General features: G+C 38.2%; 1 protein-coding gene and 1 long non-coding RNA gene across 4 annotated transcripts in view; one reads left to right on the forward strand and one right to left on the reverse strand.

Moving 5' to 3' along the window:
- NSMAF (neutral sphingomyelinase activation associated factor) overlaps positions 1-5,270 on the reverse strand; it is a 38,664-nt gene extending 33,394 nt beyond the window's left edge. For all 3 annotated transcript variants that reach the window (XR_010346862.1, XM_064387089.1, XM_064387098.1), the window contains exon 1: positions 5,083-5,270. Coding sequence is in view for 2 of the 3 variants with exons in the window: in XM_064387089.1 (XP_064243159.1) it covers positions 5,083-5,135 (53 nt within the window). In the remaining variant the exon portion in view is untranslated. The remainder of the gene's footprint in view (positions 1-5,082) is intronic.
- A 122-nt stretch (positions 5,271-5,392) lies between these two features.
- On the forward strand, positions 5,393-15,811 carry LOC135279667 (uncharacterized). The gene is made up of 3 exons (XR_010346889.1): positions 5,393-5,528; positions 6,785-6,945; positions 13,172-15,811. It is a non-coding gene; the product is annotated as an uncharacterized LOC135279667 (long non-coding RNA).
- Positions 15,812-20,879: the final 5,068 nt, after the last annotated feature.

Raw genomic sequence — 20,879 nt, forward strand, 5'->3', positions numbered from 1 at the left:
AGAAAGGTAATACTATAGCTTGGAAAGCAACTCAAATATCTGTTGACACAAAATCCTTTGAAATCCAGCAATAATACTCACACCTTAAAGTTTATTACAGGATGTTTTTATGCTTACGCCCTAATAAAGACAGGTTTATGCCCACAAATGTTGTGGTCACTATGCTAGTCAATGGTTTGCAACACACTGATTAAGCTAGTAAGCCACAGGCATGTCTTCAGGGATCATTTACCTTTTTTTTTTTTCTACAATGAACTTGACATACTAGGCTATCAAAAAAAAACCAAACCAAACATATTATTCTGAAAATGACACAGAGACAAATTAGACAAGATTTTCAAAAAAGTTCAAACCCCATGTAGCTGTGAGGGTTGAGTCTGCAAGATGTTCAATGCCTTCACTATAGCCTCTTAACAGTCCAGCCTTTACCCTCAATGTTTCACCAACAGCAAACAAGCCTTCAGCAAACTTCCAAGATGACTGTATTTTCTTACTATGTGTAATATTTGAAAAATGGAAATTGAAGGGGGGGAAAAAAAAGCAGCTTCAGTAACTTTGCTGGTCCCACACACTTGTAATGCCTCAAAAACTACTTCCAGTTGTGTAGACCAGGCAATTTTGACTTAAAAATTATCACATTAGCAGACAGGCCATAATGCAAGCTTCTATTCAGAGCTGTGGAGTTTTCCCAGGATAGTTTTGCACATGGAAGGGTACATGGAATACCAGAAACAGTACCATAAGAGTAGGTCAGGCACAAGAAAGAGGAGGTCAGGAAGAAGACTTTACCCTTTGGAATGCAGCAAACCCACACAGCAGCTCTACTATCAAGAGATGCTAGGAAAGAGGCAGTTTCACTTTCCAGGGTAAAATAAATCGGCAGCCACCACTGCCACCACGGCAAAGCCTTGAGCTTTCGAGTGGGTGGAAAGGCACTTACACTGTTACACCTCAGGTTTAATGCAAGTTCTGCATCCAAAAATCAACAGCAGCAGCATCTTGGAGAGGGAAGAAAGAAGAACATGCTAAATAAGGGAATATCTTTTGTTATAACAACTCACACAGCTGGAAAAACAAACATCACCAACTGAAATAACACAAGGAGTCTCCCAGATCCAAAATGGAAAAAAGATTTTCAGCCATAGTTGTGCTTGTCTGTCTGAGGGCATATCTTGAGGGGGTAGGAGCTACAGCCCCCCAGATAACTTTAATGGAGGATTTAAGAGCTTTTCTGATGGAACACCTTCAATCCCCACACAGTGTTAAAAGCACACAGAATCTGGTAAAGAGTTAATATTTTAACAGTCTATAAGGAGCTGTTTGAGCTTAAAAGGTAAGCGCCTACACTTAAGGGGAGAGGTAAATTAAAGCATGCCAACATAATTTAGCTTGAAGACCTATTTCAAATTCCTGTCTTCGTATAGTTCTAGAAAGATTATATTAAGAATAACTGAAAAATTCATATGCCAGTCAGTTGGAAGGTATTTTCTTATGAAGGGAATCAGTATTCCTTTGAGAAACAGCTCCAGGTAGAAAAAAGAAAAAGGTAATCACCTTGCCAAGAAAAACAGAACTCGCTTCCTTTTTCAAAGAGCTGCCATATAATTGCCACTCAGAAAAGGTCTGAGGAATATGAGTCAAGAACACACCCAAGATGCATAAGAAAACTTGGCATTAAGTAGCAAGAAAACACTTGCAAAACCTCAGCTTGTATGATGTCATTCCCAATACACAAGGTTTGGGAACCCAAAGGCACCCAAACATTCCTAGCATTGTTCTGAGTATGCAGCCAAGAAGCCAATCACCCTTTACAAACTACAACCTGCAGTTTATAACTCCTGCCAAGATGCTACAAAATATCCTCCAAACAAAAGTGGCTTCAAAAAGCATCAGGCTTAGTCTACTTGAGAATTTTACTGTTCCTCTGCTTGATGTGCACATCCCTCTATACTTCAATCTGAAAAAGTCTCAGACATTCAACATCTGGGGAGAAAAAAAAAAGAAAACAAGTCCACCGTTTATTTTATATACTAACTTCACCTGCCAACTGGAGCATTGGACTTACTCAAACTGGACACAGGAATGACCATGCTGGGACCAGTGCCTTGGCAAAATCCTGTTTAGACCACCCAGGAAAGGTGTACCCATTGATCCTGCTTTAAATTCATAATCTGTGATTGAAGCCTTACTATTTTTGTCCTTTCATCAGAAAAGCACATGCTAGAAATCTGCTTGGACACAAGGGTTGCAGGTGGTTGATCCAACACACCTTGCACAATGACTTGACCTGAAACTGGAAGTACAGTGCTGATAACAGGAGGAAATTGTCAGGGATGAAAAAGCAGGGCAGCCCAACTTAGCAGCAGCACACAGCTATGCAAAACCAACTCTAAAATTAAACCTCCTCCCAACAAGAACAAATTATCTGTAGACCAGCTGTAGGACTCATTTGCTGATCTTTGGATAAAAGCCTTCATTATGCATATTTTGTCTCAAGATAGTAAGATAAGGCTACTGATTTTTTTTTTTAAAATTAAAAATATATATAAATCCAATGCCCAAGCAACCATCACACCAAATCTGCAGCACCTACATGCTGCCAGTAGGTTGCTTCATGTGAATGATGTTTCCAGCAGAAGAGATGAACCCCTCACATAGGAAGCCAAGCAGGGTCCAAGACAAACCATCAGGACCATATAGAGAGACCCCATACCAAGTATTTACACTCGTCTGCATTTGGGCATACTGCCAGCAGAAGTGAGAAATCAATTTATAAAGAAAGCAACGACCTGAGCCAAACACCACATCATCTAATTTGATGTTTTGTAACTAAAATTGTTTATAAAAAAGGATTGCTGTTCATGAAGGATCAATGTTTTAGGGATTAAATAAACTGTCCTGGACAGAGGACATTTCAGCATTTTCTTGTTTTCTTCTAGAAAATGGCATATACTTAGAAAAGAAGGTTTATGTAACTAGATATTAAAGTGGACTAATTAGTTAAGAAGAAATATTTTTTTTCAGATCACTTAAAACTAATCTGATCTTCCTTCCCTCCAAAGCAACTGCATAAGAAGATTAACTTCTTACTTACCAAGTTTCACACTACTCTTAACTGGAACTTTTATAGCTGAAAGTTTTGTGGAAAGCAATGCATAAGTAACAAAAAAACAAAAAAAATCCCAACCCCAAACCAAAACACACATCAAATACAGTTGACACAAAGTTTTAAGAAGTCCTGTTCATTTCACTAGGAAATATCTACCCCAAGGATACAAAGATCAAGCAAAGCTTTTATGCAGAAGTTGGTGTCTCTAACAGCTACTCAGCACCATAGAGAAAAAAAATTCTCAGAACCTGTCCCTTCAATTAAGTCATAGTAAGCTGTTTTTTTCTGTTTTAAGACAGAACTATAAGGACAACATGCAACAAAAATACAGTGTTTCTGATCTGATAATTCTAAGCTTGAAATATTTTAAATCACTTAAATGCTTATACGATTTCCTAATTGAGAAAAGCACAGGAAAAGAGAAAGAAGGAGGGACCTGATATAGGGTACAAAACATATAAATTTACTTAGATTTTATACTAATATCAATTGTTAGGTAAGGGGAAGAAACAGAGAAATGGGTTTGCAGATACAGGAAAACCTGCCAATGCAAATGAGAATAAGACTGACCTTTCATAAAGTGCTCAAATTACAAGCTCAAATAATAAGATCCTGATACGCTTTCAAGTAGGAGCAAAGAAAAAAGTTCTGTTCAACAACTGTAGATCAGTAATACTGGCATTGATATGCTGAGTTTGTTCTGAGGGCTTTTTAGAAGAGATTTGGATCCTATTTAGGTTCTTTGGGACAAGTCTGATTTTTGGCCTTCTTTCTCAGGTTTAAAAAAAAATCTATTTATATTAAATCCATAACACAGCTAACACAGTCATTTTACTTGCTTTTCCCACAATTAAGATGCTTTCTTTACAATTAAAAATATTTCTCTTTTCCTTCTATACTGGAAGTTTGCCCTTTCTGCCTGCAGCCCCTTACACACATCTGAAACCACAGCTGTCCCCCCAAAGCAACAAGATACACAAGAAGACAAAACGTGATCCAGAACACATCTGTACTTAAAAAAAAAAAAAAAAAAAAAAAAAAAAACCACAAGAAAAAACAACACTTCAGAGGATGTGGTAGCTTCACGGGCTGTACAGCTATGAATCAGAATTTACATGGACAGAGTGAGTCCAGCTCTTCATCATGTGGTTTTCTCATCAACAATAAGCAGCGCTGTGTAACCAGCAGGGACCTGCAGCAGGAATTCGCACAGGGCTCACACGGGACCAGCCTGCTCTTTCCCTGGTTCCCGCAGCAGGGGACACCTGGGGATCCCTGAACCCCCAGAGAAGGGGGTGTCCTTCTGCTGTGTGACCCATGCTCTCACAGAGATTTCCTACGTGGAAATGTTAGGCTTGCAAAAGACTTTAAAACTTTTTGACAAGACAGATACAGCTAAGCCAGGCAAAAGGAAGTGGGACACTGCCTAAAAATAAGAGAGAAAATTCAGAATACACTCAAGCACGTTGCCTTTGTTGTACAACATAAGCCTTTGTTGTACGTTCAGAAACAAAACAAAGATTACAGTCAGCTAAGAGGAGCGCGCAAATTGAATTTAACGCTTTAAAGAGACAACATAAAGTGTAATTCAAGGGCTGACAGTACACTGACTATAGTGATCAGGGGGAAAAAAAAAAGAAAAAAATATCACAACAAACTACAGTGAAGCACAACTCCACGCCACAAGCACAACTGAGAACCAACTAATAAACAAAAATTTACAAGACGCTGTTTTTCACGCAATTTATGCAAGGCAAGCAGCATTCCTGTTTTCCCAGGTCCTTTCTACACCCTTTCCAGCCCTAACTCAGGGAGCCATCAGCCACCTGAGCTCAACAGTAACAACAGCGAGGGCAGCACGGCGCCGGGGCGCTGCGCCGCGGCCTCTCCGGAGGCCCCGCAGCCCCGCCGGGCCCTCCGCGGGGCCGGGGCCGAGCGGGGGCGGCCGGGGCCGGTGGGGCAGTGCCGCTCACCTCTCCTTGGAGTACAGCTCCCGCTCCAGCCGCCGCCTGCGGATGAAAGCCATGGAGCCGCCCGGCCGAGCCGCCGGAGCCGCCGCCACAGCAGGCCGGGCCGGGCCAGGCCGCGCCTCAGGGAGGCGGGGAGAGCGGGCCGGCCGCGGCCGCAGCCGGGCTGCGAGACCGGCCCGCCCCGTTTGTACCGCCGGAGAGGCGGGGGAAGGCGGCACAGGGAAAAGGCCGGGGAAACGGAGTCAGTCGGCACCGGGGGTTCTGCGCCCTCGCCCGGGCTGCGGTGTCTCTGCGGCCCTTCGGGGCCTCCGCACGGAGGGAAGCTCCCGCTGTATTACATTGTGAAACAGCTGCGTTACGTGGACTAAAATAAAAGTTTTAAATGTAGTGCCACTGCAGTGAGATCATTGTGCCCGTAAGGCGTGTGACAGAAGCTGTCCGGGCAGGAGGTGTGTTCAAAGGCTGGAATCACAGAATGTGGGAGCTGGAAGGGATCCGAGTCGATCCCTGCACAGGGCATTCCCGGGAATCACACCACGCACTGACAGCATTGTCCGAACGCCTCTTGAGCTCTGCCAGGCTTGGGGCTGTGACCACTTCCCTGGGGAGCCTGTTCCAGTGCCCAGCCACCCCCTGGCTGAAAAACCTTTTCCTCATACTCTGCCTAAACCTCCCCTGACTCAGCTTCATGCCGTTTGTTCAAGTCCCAGCATTGCCTAGAAAGACCTCTATAGAAAGAGAAGTAAAATCTCTTAGTTCATATAAAAACCCTTCAATTCATAGAACTGTCACAGAATCCAAATAATTTGTTATAAGATTACAGACACAATCTCTCGTGTAGTAGAAAAATCCTGCTTTTTGTATATTTATTAAGTTAGAAAAATGGATTCATGGAGAGGATATAATTTTTCATGTAGAAACTAAAAGAATTATTGGCTTCTAGACCTCAAGAGATTGTCTGAGGTACTCTCTGCACTCAGATGGATTCAGGTATATGTTGATCAGTGTTACTCAAATATTTTCAATTTGTGGACATAGATAGAACTGTTGTATTTACAGAAGACAGATTTACTTTGGCTAATTGTCTTTCAGGGTTCTCTTCAGGAGTACTTCACAGAATCTAAGGAGGCAACAGATCAGAGTTTGAAAACCACTTCTATCATCTGCAGGAACTATTTCTCGAATCAATTTGTAAAAACACTGAAGAAAATCTGCAACATTTGCGTGTAGCTTGTACAAACTTTTAACAGCATCTGTTAGAAGCTGATTTTTCGGCCTGATTTTTCTTTGATGCATTCCTTGTCATATTTCCAGTGGAAATCATGGAATCACAGAATCATGGAGGGGCTTGGGTTGAAAGGGACCTTAAAAATCATCTAGTACTACCCCCCCCCCCCCCACCATGGGCATGGACACCTTCCACTAGACCAGATGGCTCAGGGCCATCCAGTCTGGCCTTGAACACTTCCAGGGATGGGGTATCCACCACTTCTCTGGGAAACCTCTTCCAGTGCTCCACCACCCTCACAGTAAAGAATTTCTTCCTCACATCTAATCTAAACCTTTTCTCCTTTAGTTTGATGTCATTTTCCCTTGTCCTTGTCACTACATGCTCTTGTAAATAGTCTCTATCTTTCTTGTAGGTTTCATTCAGGTACTGGAAGGACACAATTAGGTCACCCTGAAGCCTTCTTCTCTTTTCCAGGCTGAAGAATCCCAATTCTCCCAGCCTTCCCTCAGAGCAGAGGTGCTCTATTCCTGCAATAATCTTGGTGGCCTCCTCTGGACTAGCTCCAGCAGATTGAGGACTAGCTCCTTCCTGTGTTTGAGGACCCCAGAGCTGAATGCAGTACTTGAAGGTGAAAGGTATTTATGTGCCTCACATACATTTTAATAAATATTTTTGTATAAATGTATACTTTTTCATGTAATTGTTTATATGTGAGGATATTTATATCATCCTCTCGTAGACTAAACATTTTTTTCACTTTTCTTATAGACTATACTCATAAATTATTTATTCTTTCAGCTTTATTCTGCCAAAAAGTCACATTCCAGACTTTTGCCTTTATCTTAGGATATAAGGTATCAACACCAACTAGAGTACAGTAATTATGCCCCATGTGTTACACATGAGAGGAACATTCATAAATACATCCCAGTAAGAACTTGCTTGTCTTATTGTGACAGAAATTTGTGCTCAGAACTGATTCTAACATAGTGTCATCTAGTTCTCTACTTTTTCTCCTATATATGTAAGTTCTTCTCAGGTATAATATTTTGTCTTAGCCATGAGGATTTAATCTTGCTAACTTTAGACATTTATCCTAGTTAAGAAAATAGTTTTGAAATTTGATACTGTCTTCTAGCTCTCGCGGTGGTGAGAACGAGGTTTTTTAATATATCTATATTCTGTTGCATCTTGCAAATCACCAATGAAAATACTGAATAAAACTGAAATGACAACAGATCCTTATGGGTTCTTATTGCAGGTTCTCTCCAAGTTTGACATTTGTAAGCAGCATGCCAATTGCTTGGTGCTTTCATAAGAATTATGTTTCTTTTCCTTTTTGTTTTAATGAAACTGTCATGGGACAGTGTTTAAATGATACTAAACTCAAGACCTATGGTACTTACTCTTTCTCTTTTTCTACCAAATCAGTGAAATTGATTGCAAAAAAGGGCATTAGAGTGAGAGCCACTGTTCCTGACAACCTTATGGTAACTTCTTAATTGTGAAATTTATTCTAGATTATTCCTTGACATCAAAATAAATCTGGATTGCTTTAGACCAGCTTTCCTTAGATAGATGAATTTTATAATTTTCTTGTCTCTTTAAACCTGTATAGTCTTTTAGCAATTCAGAGATTGTTTTTGGTATATTATTAAGTAAATTTCTTTAGGCCCTATTAACTCAATTACTTGAAATTTACATAGTTTTCAGCTCATTCTTTCTTTAAGCTCTATGGTAAGATAAATTTAACTAAGTATCTGGGCACTTCTAATGTATTTCCAGAATATTTTCTTGTTGCATTTTATACTCCTTTTTACCTGTCACTCATTTTGTACTGTAGGCTTTGTAATTTTATTCTTTTATTCATATTCTTTTATGTTACCCTTCAGTTATGTCCCCTTATTGTGACTTCTTTCTTCAAATCTTTGAAGAGCTTTTAATGTGATGTTAATACAGTCTACTTAAGCTTTCTTTCCTTCCTTTTGTTCACATCAAGATAGCTTGCTATTGTATGTTTAATTAAAAATGAGTCTATTGTTCTCTGTAGAAAATCTAGGTTAGCTTTAAATGACTGAGCTCAGGCCTAGGCTGTACAGAAAGGAGGTTAATTAACTCATACAGAATGGCATGCTGTTATGATGAGCCTGCTTTTAGTACCTAGACTAGCTTGATTAAAGCTAGCTTAACTATTTCTACATAACAATGCAATCCATTGTTGGCAGTGCTGACATGCTTTTTCTTCCTCTTTTTCACAGAGCAGGGAAGTCTGTTTTGGTCAAATGTGTCATGATCACTTTCACTAAGTTTATTTTCTGCCTTTAAAATCAAAGTGAGCTCCTCTGTACTTGTCATGCAGTTCCAGTTGGTAATGCCTCTTGTAACTTCCTCTGTACTGTGAAGCAAAAGTTCATCCCTAAAATACTATGAGAACTTGATGAACATTTTGTGTCCTGCCATATTGTTCTTCAAGCTGGTATTCAAGTGATTGAAATCCATTGTTATCTCATGGGCAAGCTTCTTGAATACCTTCATTAGTTGCTCAGAATACATAGAAAAAAACACCAACTTCCTCCTTTTGAGTACAGCTGTAGGCTATTATGAAAAATAGACCTGAATCGTAATGTAATTTTGCTTCCTCCTTTTAATTTTCAGCAGGAACAGTATCTTTTGTCTCTTCCTGAATTCAATACACATTGAATCATTATCCCCTGATTTACTGTGCCCATTTTCCCTAGCATTCTTATATACAGCTATCACTCATGATATGCTACCATATCTCTGGGGTACTACTAAACCTGTATTTCTTCCATAGTCTCACTGGATCCCTGGCATTTGACTTCAAATATTCCAAGTTGTTTTTAATTATTTTTTTTTTCATTTTCGGTTTCTGGCAGATATTCTCCATGGTATTTAACCACAAAAGCTTTGTCTTTCAGGTATCTAAAAAGCTTCATTAAATACAATGCTCCAGTGTTTCTTGTCAATCTTGTCATTCTATTCTATTGGGCATTTTTAAACATGTTCAGAGTAGGCTTAACCTCACCTGTTGAAGTCAGTGGTGAAGTTCCTGTTGGGAGCATAAAAGACTCCTGAGTGTAGTTCAAGGATTCATCCAATAATATATGTATTCTGAAAGATATGTCAATAGCCAACCTATGACACATTAACCAAAGGCAAAAGTAGTAAAGAGTACTTTAGCTTATTATTAGTAGAACTAGTCAGAAAACAGAAACACATTTTTTTCATGGGGAAAAAATCAACATTGTTACCTCTCATTACAATGACGTTTAAACAATTTAACATAAGGTTGTACTTTTGTAAAGAAAACATTTTTTGAAATATATGAATGAATAGTTTTGCTCTCAGGAGACATTTAGGACTGACTAACTTCTGCAAGAGAAACACTGGCCCTAGCTTTCTGTGACACAGACAGTCATTTCACTGTGTGTACTCAGTGCCTAGAATAATAAATAAATCCTTAACTGGTACATCTTGCTTCTACCACAGTAACGATAATAAAATCAACAACAATTAGACGTGTCATGGCTTACTTGTTGCCCTGATCTGCGTGACAACCTGGAGGTACATGCAAAAACTCCACTGGATTAAAAACAATCTTATAGTTTACCCTCATGATAGAATTGCCAGCTGCATTCTGAACACATTTAAACTGGTTTGTAATCATCTTTCTTGTACTAAATTCTGCTAAGATTTTCTGAGCAAGTTGTAAGTCAATTTGTATGTGTACACAATGTGTGTTGGATTTAAAATCAATTTAGTTAAACCACTGTTTATCAATAAACAAATGTGTAATTCACCATTTTCTATGGAGAAGAAAATAATCCTAGAGGCATATTTAAAGTGTCAACATTTAAAGATGTTCTATAAGTCAAATTGTAAAGGCAAGGATGACAGAAACTTGCACAATTATTTTACATGTCAATTTAAATTGAAGATTTTATGTAAAATAAATGTTTCTAGTGAAATCCTTCTAAACCACACCCATTCTGAAACACAGTACTTGATTATAATTTGGTTTGGTTTTAGTACTCCTTGAAGGAGTACATCTCCTTTAGGTCTCTGTACTCTGCTAACATTACTAAACTCATTTTCATAGGTTAATCTCTCTAGAATTTGAGGGCTGGATTTTCAGCCACTGGTTCGGTACACTCTGCATATACAGATCCCTGCACTTCATTTTGGAAGCATCCTGAAGAGGACTCATAAAAAAAAATAAAAAAAAAAAAAAAAAAAAAAAAGGCATGGTAATCCAGAAATAATCTGGTACACTTTTATATATCTGCACTGCTGAGAAAGAAAATAATACTAATTTAGTCTCTTTAAAAGCATGAAAATTTTAAAGATCAGAGACAAATTTGTAACAGAAAAGAATATATTTGCTTTATTAAAACAGATTTGGAACATATGTGAACTATATGGAAAAAACAGCCGAATGTGTTCATGGAGTAAGATACTCCCACACCCCTTCAGTGTTCCAGCTACTTTATGGAGCTGATGACTTGGCTTCCCTCCAACACCCATACATACTTCATGTCATTAGATGCATGAGTCACTCTGCTCTGCTGTAGAGCTGCTAAAGGTGATGCCACAAATGTTCATTTGAAAAATGGATGAGCCCTTGAGTCATATTTCAGTATAGCTGGTGTTTTAAGGAAAGATCTTTTAGTAAACTTGTTACACATAGTCCACAGGACAATGGAGCTGTAATTTGTATCATAGTAATGAAAATAAACATGGATAGTGGTGGTGAGAGAAAACCTGAAAAGTCTCAGGGAAGGAGGGAGCATCTATTAAGGATAGATATTCTATGCAAAAGCAGTATTCAAAAAACCTTACAGACTAAACAGGAGTTTCCATTTTATCCACCACTACAACATGTCACTTAAATGTGAATTTAAAAAGTAACTTGCAATGTCATTGGGTTTTCCCTCATTTTGAATGGGCACAGTTAAGTTGCTGGCAGAACATTATTTGGCTGATGAATACATTGTTTTATTCCTTTGGTCATGAGCAAGTGCATGTGACTAGACATAAAAGAGTATATGTGTATAAAACTCAAAGGGATGTTTAAATCCCACTCAGTAAATGGTAAGACCACAAGTCTCACTTTTATTGATCTAGGGGTTCAGTGTTCTGGCAGAGGGTGTTTTTCTTAGATGCAGGGGAGGGAAAATAAAGCAGAAGAATTGAGATGCAGAACTAAACTGTTTAATTAGCTTACGTAGTTAGCCTTTAAAACTCTTAAAATGTTTCAGCTAAGAATATTTTAAATGCCTATACTTTTTGCATAGGTAATAGTCCCAGATTTGTTAGGACATTTATGTAGTAGCTACTTCAGCTCCATGTCCAACAGCATTCTTGCTGCAAAGAAGAACTAAAGAATAATATTCATGCTTCCATTCTAAATCAGTAAAACAAATGCATAATTTAGATTAATTTTCAGACATGCATATGAATGAATTATTTCTTTGACATGTATTCTTGCGTATTGGTTGACTCTATCCCACTTTCCCTAAACCAGAAAAGATAAAGAGCAAACCTGTGTTATCATAAGTCCTGTCTAAAGGCTAAGACTTGTGATCAACTGGGGAGATACAAGACCAGCACAGCTAAGGCCTGCATAAACAAATTAGACTGTTTTTCATATATTGAAGAACATACAACAAATATATAAAGGTCTTTCCTTCTTCTTTCCCAGCTAGAAAATTTGGCATGCTTTGTATGATGTATAATAGAAAAGTCCTATGACTATATTTCTGAATATAAGACTAGGTTTTTTTCTAAAGTGGAAAATGCTTTCTCCTCTGTCACCAGTCAATAGAGTTATTTACATATATTTATAGCAGTTGGAGATGCAACAAATGAGTACAAACAACCCTTCTATTCAAAGCAGTTGTTTAGAAAATAATTTCTTCAGGAAATAATTGCACTTGAAGCACTAAGAATTAATTTTTCTCATCTAAATTTAGCCAATATGCAAGCTAAGCCTTTAGTCTAAAGTAGTCTCCCATGTTTCTACTGTGTGTCATGGAGAGAGATGAGTGATTCACTGTTCTTACCTTGGACATCACACCTAAGGGGAATAGACTTCTTACTATAGGATATCTGCTCACTCTGGGGAGAGTCCAGATGACTGTCTTAGGTTAGATATTCAATTTTAAGGTACGACAGATGAGTGAAATGAGCTATGTCTGCATTATTTGTTAACAGCAATCCCAAATCTGCCCTGAAGATTAAACTTACCCATTGCCATATTCACACATATGCAGCACATTTTCAACATTTCAAAATCTCTGTGACCATTTGATCTCATAGTAATCAGACATGCCTGGACAGGCTGGACACCAGGCAGCATTGTGGAGGGAAAGTTCCCTGGACATGAAGCACACTGCTCATATAGCTGTTTTGTAAGTTGTGCTTTTAATTGTGGTGGAAACATATCTGCTATCATCTGACTGGTTTGAAGGAGAGAGGAAAAGCAGTCTTTTGCATTTTAAGAGGAGCAGAGGTGAAATTCTGGGGTTTTGTGTGTTCTGAAAAATTTCCAAAACCAAGCTAGAGCTTCTGCTCAGTACTCATAAGCATATGGTAGTTTTTGCAGGATCACATTTAGAATTCTGACTTGCTATGATATGAAAGAGAAAAATTTAGTTTTTGATACTGCTGCCTCATTATAATAGCTTGACTTCAATAGTCTTCTGTTCAAAGAATTGGAACAGAATAGAGTGTGAGAAACTACTTAGGACTACATCACTCAGCAATATGCAGAAAATAAATTGAACAACTCTTCATACTGTATGGCTTCTGAGACTTACTTTTTTTTTAAAATTCCTAAAGTGAAAGACCGTTAATGGAAGAAGTTTGAGTTACCTGATCTTTTAAAAGGATATTGGAAAGATGGTTTAGACAATGAAGGAGTATTTGGCTTGTCGCTCTTGGATGGTAAACACTAAAGACTTCACAAGCTGCAAAGACATACTTCAAGTACCCAAGAATTTTTAGAAATCTAAAGCAAAAAGGACCTACTCTTCCTCTGAGATTTTGAACCTTAAATCCATGTTTCAAAGGAAGTATATATGCTCAGCAACTATAATAGCCAGGCATTAAAGGATACAGCACTCTGGTTGACAACTTAAGCAATGAGCTGTGGTGGTTTTGGAAGACAGGAACAGAAGAAAAAAGACAGGAGTATGGTTTTTCATCACTATATGGATCACCATATCTATGTCCTGCATGTGGCTGCATTCTTTTAACCAGTTGTACCTGTGTGTTGGATGGTTTTTACTCTGGTTATTTTCCTTCATCTGACTGTAAGGATTTGTTACCTCTTTATGCAAGAAGAAAGTTATTTCTTTGGGAGAACAACCATCTCTTGTTTGTATTTATATAATATGTCACAGGATATTGTGGTCCATGACATTAAGCCAATTACAGCAGTAGAGCTACATTAGTCACTGGTGATGGCACCTGGATGATAAGAAAGTCAAGGAAACCAGCAAGACTCTAGAAGTCTAAATTAAGTGATGAGAGCATAAGCAAATGCCATTACTAAAAGGAAATGTTGTGATGGACGGGTTAAGATTCTACTAGTCAATTACTGACAGAATTTGACTGACATTCAGGTTTTCCTTTACTCTGACCAGTGCTTCTCAATCAATCACAGTACCAAAACCTTTCCGCAATTTGAAAGCTTATCATTTTGGAGTGATGTTTAAAGGAATTTTATTTTTAAAAAATGTATTTCAATTTTTTGCTGGAAAATGCATATATCTTTACAACAGGTGTTTCTCTGTTCTGTGCTGTTATTTGTGCTCTTGTCATTGTCATGTGTCTCCAGATATTGAACTTTTTTTTCCCTCACCTTTTTCTTAAGATATTTAGAAAGTTTAAATTTATAAATTAGCTTAGTTGTAACTTAGTTTTTAACTTATAAATTTTTATAATTTCATAGGAAAGTCAGAAACAAACCCTGAGGAAGTACAGTTAATAGACAGGAAGTTATCACACATTTAAATATGCTGCAGTGTCTAAATATATAAATACTGATTACACAGCTCTCCTGAACTTTGGACACTGCCACCCAACACATGAAAGTACTCTAAAAACTAGGAGATATGTGCAGAGCTCTCAATTTTTGCAGGGTTTTTATAACTGTAAACCACAAGCTCTTGTGAAATAGCAACACCACAAAGGTTTGTTCTTGCTTATATTTCACCAGAAGCTGTTACCACAAGTGCCAACTGTCTACAGATGATACAGGAATTAATTTGTAAAGAAGGAGATGCAACAAATTATCAAGAAAATACTTTTACAAAATCACTTGGGGTGTTATTTCTGCTATTGGGACTACCAGGGTGTTATTTCTGCTATTGGGACTACCAGGTAACAAATATGATTTGTACTGATATTTTGCTCTGCTCGCAACCACAGCAAGCCCTGACAGACCAGTAACCTTGAATCTTGTTTATTGCACACCAGGGCATGAGCTGGGACTTTTAAAACATTTCTACTTACTGTTCTGTCTGTGGAAGCTCTGCCAACTTCTCCCTTCACTCTCTAGTGTGTTTAGTAAAGAGTTTGCATTGCTTTTCTTCCAGTTCTAGGCCTTAAGTTTACCTGGTGGCTAATACACATCTTGTCTTCTGCTGGGAAATCAAACACCACCTCAGATTGATGCTTCTGAGATTGTTTCCATCCTAATAAATCAGAAACTTATTATGTATTAATCTTCTACATTAATGATTGTTTGAAATGTATTTACATTTATTTTAGACAGACAAAAACAGGGAAAATAATTTCCAGAAATATTTTCTTTGAAGTTTATATTACTTTTTTTTTTTTTGCAAAGTTTGATCATAAGTGGACATATTAAAACTAAACATTTTTCTTGGTCCATCCATTTCAATCCATTTAAGATTCTTGTTTCTGACAGAGATAGCTATTGTATTTCAGAAAACAAAATAAAGATTGATACAGACAGTTTATGATGTCCTTCATTAAAAAACCCTCTATCCAAGCCTTTGGATATCACCACACAATAAGAAACTGTTATGAGTTTTCACCTTGGAGACATCTCCTGTTGAGTTCTACCCAGCAAAAATTTCAGCCAGAGGTGAGTGAAGTGCTTCAAACCTCATAAACTGTGAAAACAGAGGAGACCTTGAGGTATCAATGTGTGGAGGAAATTTTGAAACTAACTTTAGAATTTTTACTTGAAAATGTCATTCTTAAAATGCCCTAAATGTAGACGATAAACTGCTTGTGAAGCTATTTGCCTGTGTTTATATCGAAAGGATAACATATTAGCTTTCTTTAGATTAAAAATAAAACAAAACAAAACAAAAAAAAACTGGAGAAAAAAGGAGTGCTGTTTCATATTTTTGGTCACTTGATGGCACTAAACTAACACTGTATACATATTAATCACCAATAGCATAAGAATATTTCCTTGCCAGTGTTTTGTTTTCTTTTTTTATTACTTGGCCTGATCAAAGTGCTTTGTTTGGTTGAGGGCAGATTTCAGACACAATGAAGATTAAAATAAACAAACATAAACCCAAGAAGCAGTAGTGAAATCTGGCTGATTGTGTTCCGTCTGTCTTGTTAAAGTTCATGACATACTGCAAATACCACAATGGAATGGAATATGTAGCATTTCCTAGCAAAAAAAAAAAAAAAGTTAGTTTTTCACTGTAATGCACCAAAGACCAAACCAAGTTTTCCAATACAAAATCTGACAGAAGTACCTGCAAACTTTGGACAGTGGCATTTACACCAAAGTCTGTGGCCATCAGGTGGCCACCCACACAAGGCAGAACGTGTGGATATCCTGGACTTTTCCATATCTCAGTGGCTTTGGGGAAAATGCAAACATTTCAAGGCTAAATGTTTGGTTTATTGTGTGAATTGGAAGTGAAGCAGGGAGCACTTTGCTTGGATGGTCTCAGTCATGTAATAGGAAGCCTCTGCTGTGATATATGTGTGAAGAAGGGATTGCAGGACCACTGTGTCTCCTAACAAAGGCATGTCCTCACAGACTGTCCAGCAAACTGTCTGTATTGTATTTATTTGTACTGAAATCTGAGAAATCCTCAGTTAAATGGATCTTTTTGGGGTAACTTTTCGGTATCTAATAGAGTAGCAAGGGAGCATTTTTATTCAATTGTTGGAAGTTTTGCCCTTTCAACATATTTTCCACTTCTACAAAGGAAACAAAACTGAATTTTTTAAACAATCTTCACAGATCAGCAACCATAAATACTTTTGTTGGCTCAAGGAACATATTTTCTCCTGATAATGCTTTTTCTCTGGATGTTTTACACTTCTTTTTCAACACAAAGTTACTGCATTTCAAAATCCAACTTCAGTCCTACCTGGACTTTGGCCCTTCTAATTGTCTCCTGAGTTGCCTCCCCTTCTTCCAAACATCATAAAGTCTGATTTTTTTCCTCAATTCCAGCCAAAGCTCTCTGTCCAGTCAGGCTGGTCTTCTTTCCCATCATCTTGTCTTTTGGCCCTTGGGGACAGCCTGCTCCTGAGCCTTTAAGATTTCCTTCTTGAAGAATGTCCTGCCTTCCTGAGCTTCTTCTTCAGGACTGCCCTTCAACAAGTCTCTTATATAGGCCAAAATCTGCCTGCTGGAAGTCCAAGGTGGCAGTTCTGCTGGCCACTTTCCTCATTTTGAGAACTGAAAACGTAATCATTTTGTGATAGCTGTGCCCCAGATGGCCTCCAAGCATCACATCACCCAACAGTCCTTCTGTGTTCACAAACCATAGATCCAGCGAGTGCATTGCCTAGTTGGCTCCCTCACCAGCTCTGCCAGAAACTTTTCTTCCACACACTCCAGGACATCCTGGACTGTTTCATCTCTGCTGTGTTTTATTTCCACCAGTTATCTGGTAAGTTGAATTTCCCTATGAGAACAAGGCCCAGCGATTATGAGACTTCTCCCAGCTGCTTATAGAATATTTATTCTGCCTCTTCATCCTGATTAGCTTGTCTGTAACAGAGTCCCACGAGGATATCTGCCTTGTTGGCTTTCCCTCTGGTTCTTATCCACAAACACTCAACCCTATCAGCACCATCATTAAGCTCCAGACAATCAAAACCTATGCTATGTGTTTCCATTCTTACTACCTATTACATTTTCATCTATGTGCAGTGTGGGACACTTGGATGGTACTCATCCTGAAAGGGAAAATATGCATGAATTCACCACTTCTGGAACAGCGAAATATTTATGTGCAGGGTTTTTTATTTCACTGTGTTGTGGTTTAACCGCTGAAGAGATAAGGCCATGATGGACTTCACTTTCTCATGTACTCATAAGCTCCTATCTTAAATTATTCTGCAACTACTGAGAAATAGATCACAAATCACAGAATATTCTGGGTTGAATGGGGATCCACAGGGATCAAGTCCAACTGTGAAGGGGCTGAACCAACAACCTTGTGATGTTACCTCCCTGCTCTAACCAACTGAGATAAATAAATATGGTATTTTTGGGGAGTTTTTTGACCTTGCAAAGAGTTCAATTAAATTGAAGATTTTCAACTTTCTAGCCAACGAATCCATTGTCAAAATTTTGGTTGCATTTGTCATCTCATATGATCTTAACCATGATAAGCTTAAGGAAAGGAGTTGCAAAGCATTGAAGCGATTTCCACAGTATGCAAAACCAATTTCAGCTCTCCTTTCTACTCATGAAAGTTAATGGCTTTCCACAGGAGGTAAATAAGGACAAATTTGGCTATCTTGGTTTAAAAAATACCTTGTTTTCATGGCTATCTGCACTAAATTTAATCCAACTACAACAAATGAATCTGTTCACAAAGTTGGATAAATGTGAGCTAAGCTAATATAAGCTGTGTGAAAAGTCACCCTGTTCTATGCAGTACCAAAAGCATTTGAACTTCATAATATAGTATAGAAATATATATTAAAATCTTCTTTAAAATAGTAGATGAAAGTGTCATTTTTAGATGCATGTCTATTTTTATATGATAAATAAAATCGTAAGATGTCAAATTTGAATTTGCAAGCTTGCTGCCAGAGAAGCAAAGAAGAGAAATGAGGAAAAGCTCAAGAAAATGTCCTTTCAATATCACACACTGTCAATTAAGTTTTTCATTGTTGCATTTCTTAGTCCCTTGTGTTTCATATGCATGTGTTGGAATTACATAGCACAAATCCAAATTTTTTATGGGCCTGGTAAAAAAATCATCATAATTTTAATTGCATGTGAGGGTTTGATTATAGTTGTAAGTATGCAGCTCAGAAACTGCCCTCTCCTTATGTTGTTTTTAAATCATCTTTTGTTCATGCAGCATACAGTTGGTTCTACTTCTATAAATTTCTAAAGGGTCTTAAAAACATTTCAGACTTAATCAGTCTGTAAAAATTTTAATCAAAAATCTAGCATTCAATGGAAGAGCTGCTAGAGGGACTTTCAGGAGGACAAACACAGGGAAACTTAGTAGCTCTGCCTGGTGGAGGGGTGAGTGCACTGCCTGAATGGTGTGGGCCCTGCTGCCTTGCCTCTCTGTGTCTTCATGGAACCTTGTGATCCCTATTCAAACCATTTGGATATCATTTCTACCGGAATAAAAAGGGATAAAATTCAGAAATGACTGTGACTCAACCAGAAACATTCCTGGAATCTCTTAGGAATACTTCCCATATCCACTAACTCCATTGCTTATCCCTTTTAGCCCTGATCAGCCTTTAGCTACCTAACAGGTCAGACCCACAGCTCTACTGCATTCAGGTCTATCTTATAATTATGTACACACAGATACACTAAGATGTATGCATCTGACAGATCTATAGCCTAACTAACCCTTTAGGTATAGGCCATCCTGTTTGGACAGTGTGCAAATGAAAAGGTGAATCTTCCCTTCAGAAAGCCTACTAATTTTCAAAAATTCACGTCATATTTTAAAATACAATTTTTTTTAAAAGGCATCAAGTTACAGACTACAGACAAATTATTAGTTTATGAGTACCGAAGGCTGAGTTGAATACAAATTGAAAAAAATGTTGGAAAGCCAGATACTAAGCTAAAGCAACTTGACATAGCTCCCTTAACATCAGTGGAGTTCTTCTGATTTACACTAACTGAGAATCTGGCCCATAAAAATATAAAAAATAAATCTACAAGTACCTACTAAATTTGACCTTTGTACTTTGAAATATAAAGCAGACTTTTTATCCACAGGTCTGTGCAGTCCTTGGTTAAAATCCACTGGGATTAAGACATATTATTTTTGGGCACGGGAAGGTGCTAATATTGTTCACTGAAAGAAACAGAAATGTGTTGTGAATTCAAAAAAATTAATAGAATTCTAAAAAGTCATTAAAATAAAGAAGCCTGTAGAGTTCAAATGAATCTCATTCCTTCAACCCAAATTAACATCTGTGTGCATGAAGATCTGCTCAAGAAATCAGACTTAATTTATCTGGCTTCCCTTAGCCCTTAAATGTGGTAAAAGGAGCAAAGACTTTCTTTGCCTTTGTTGATAACTGTTCATGCTCCTCTTAATCTCTCAATTCCAGTCCTGAATAATGTGTGAAATTTTGGAAAGAGTTATCTTTAGCAAAGAACTGCAATTATAGTTGTGTGCATTGCTGGTGACCACCCTCTCTCCAAAGGAAGCCTTTGCAGCTTCTGTGCCTGTCAAGAACCCCTGTGCCCTGCAGCCCCTTGTACAAGCTGCCTGGGAGACTGTGAGGTCCCAGAGGAGACCATGGCAGAGGGCAGACAGGCACAGCCTCTCTAAAATTATGGAATCATAGAATCATTTAGGTTGAAACAGGCTCCTCAGATTGTTGAGTGCAATCATGTAACCTACTACTGCCAAGCCCACCACTACTAAACCATGTCCTTGAGAGTCCTACCTTGAGTGTCCTATCTACCTACAAGTATTTTGAATAACTCCAGGGATGGAAACTCAAAGATATGGATTGGGCATGTTTATGAGACCAAGTAGAGTGCCAGATTTCAGAGCTGAAAATAGGTGTGGCTTCCCAGTTATTGTGGGTTAAACTTGACAAAATGAAAGTTTTGACTTTCAGTCACCAGTGGAAATCAGGAATAATTAGATAAAAATCAAAAATCAAAGTTAATGGCCCCATTTGGAAAACTGACCAGAGGATGTTCTTACTCAAATAAATGCATACATCCTAATGCTGCACTCTTGAACCACTGGAAGCCAGGGAAGTGTGTAACACACACCCAGCTACATAGCAGGAGTCATGGAGAAACTCACATTCTGTTTAGCCAGTAATCTGCATGATTACTCAGTAGCCTGCTGGCATGATTTTTTCCTGTGCCAACTGGCATGCTCTGCCATAAGGTCAGACTCAGATTTGGAGTGTGGAGTCATTAAGGACCATTCTCAAAAGGGCAGTGTCAATAAGAGTGACACAACTTGGCTCCCTCCACCCTCACCCTCCACAGTTCTTGCAAACTGTGCTAGCAGCTAGCAGCTTTTTAACTTCAAACATATCAGCATTTCAAATCCAATTTGTGTAACCCTAATTT

This window comes from Passer domesticus, chromosome 1, assembly GCF_036417665.1.
Source record: "Passer domesticus isolate bPasDom1 chromosome 1, bPasDom1.hap1, whole genome shotgun sequence".
Classification (NCBI taxonomy): Eukaryota; Metazoa; Chordata; class Aves; order Passeriformes; family Passeridae; genus Passer; species Passer domesticus.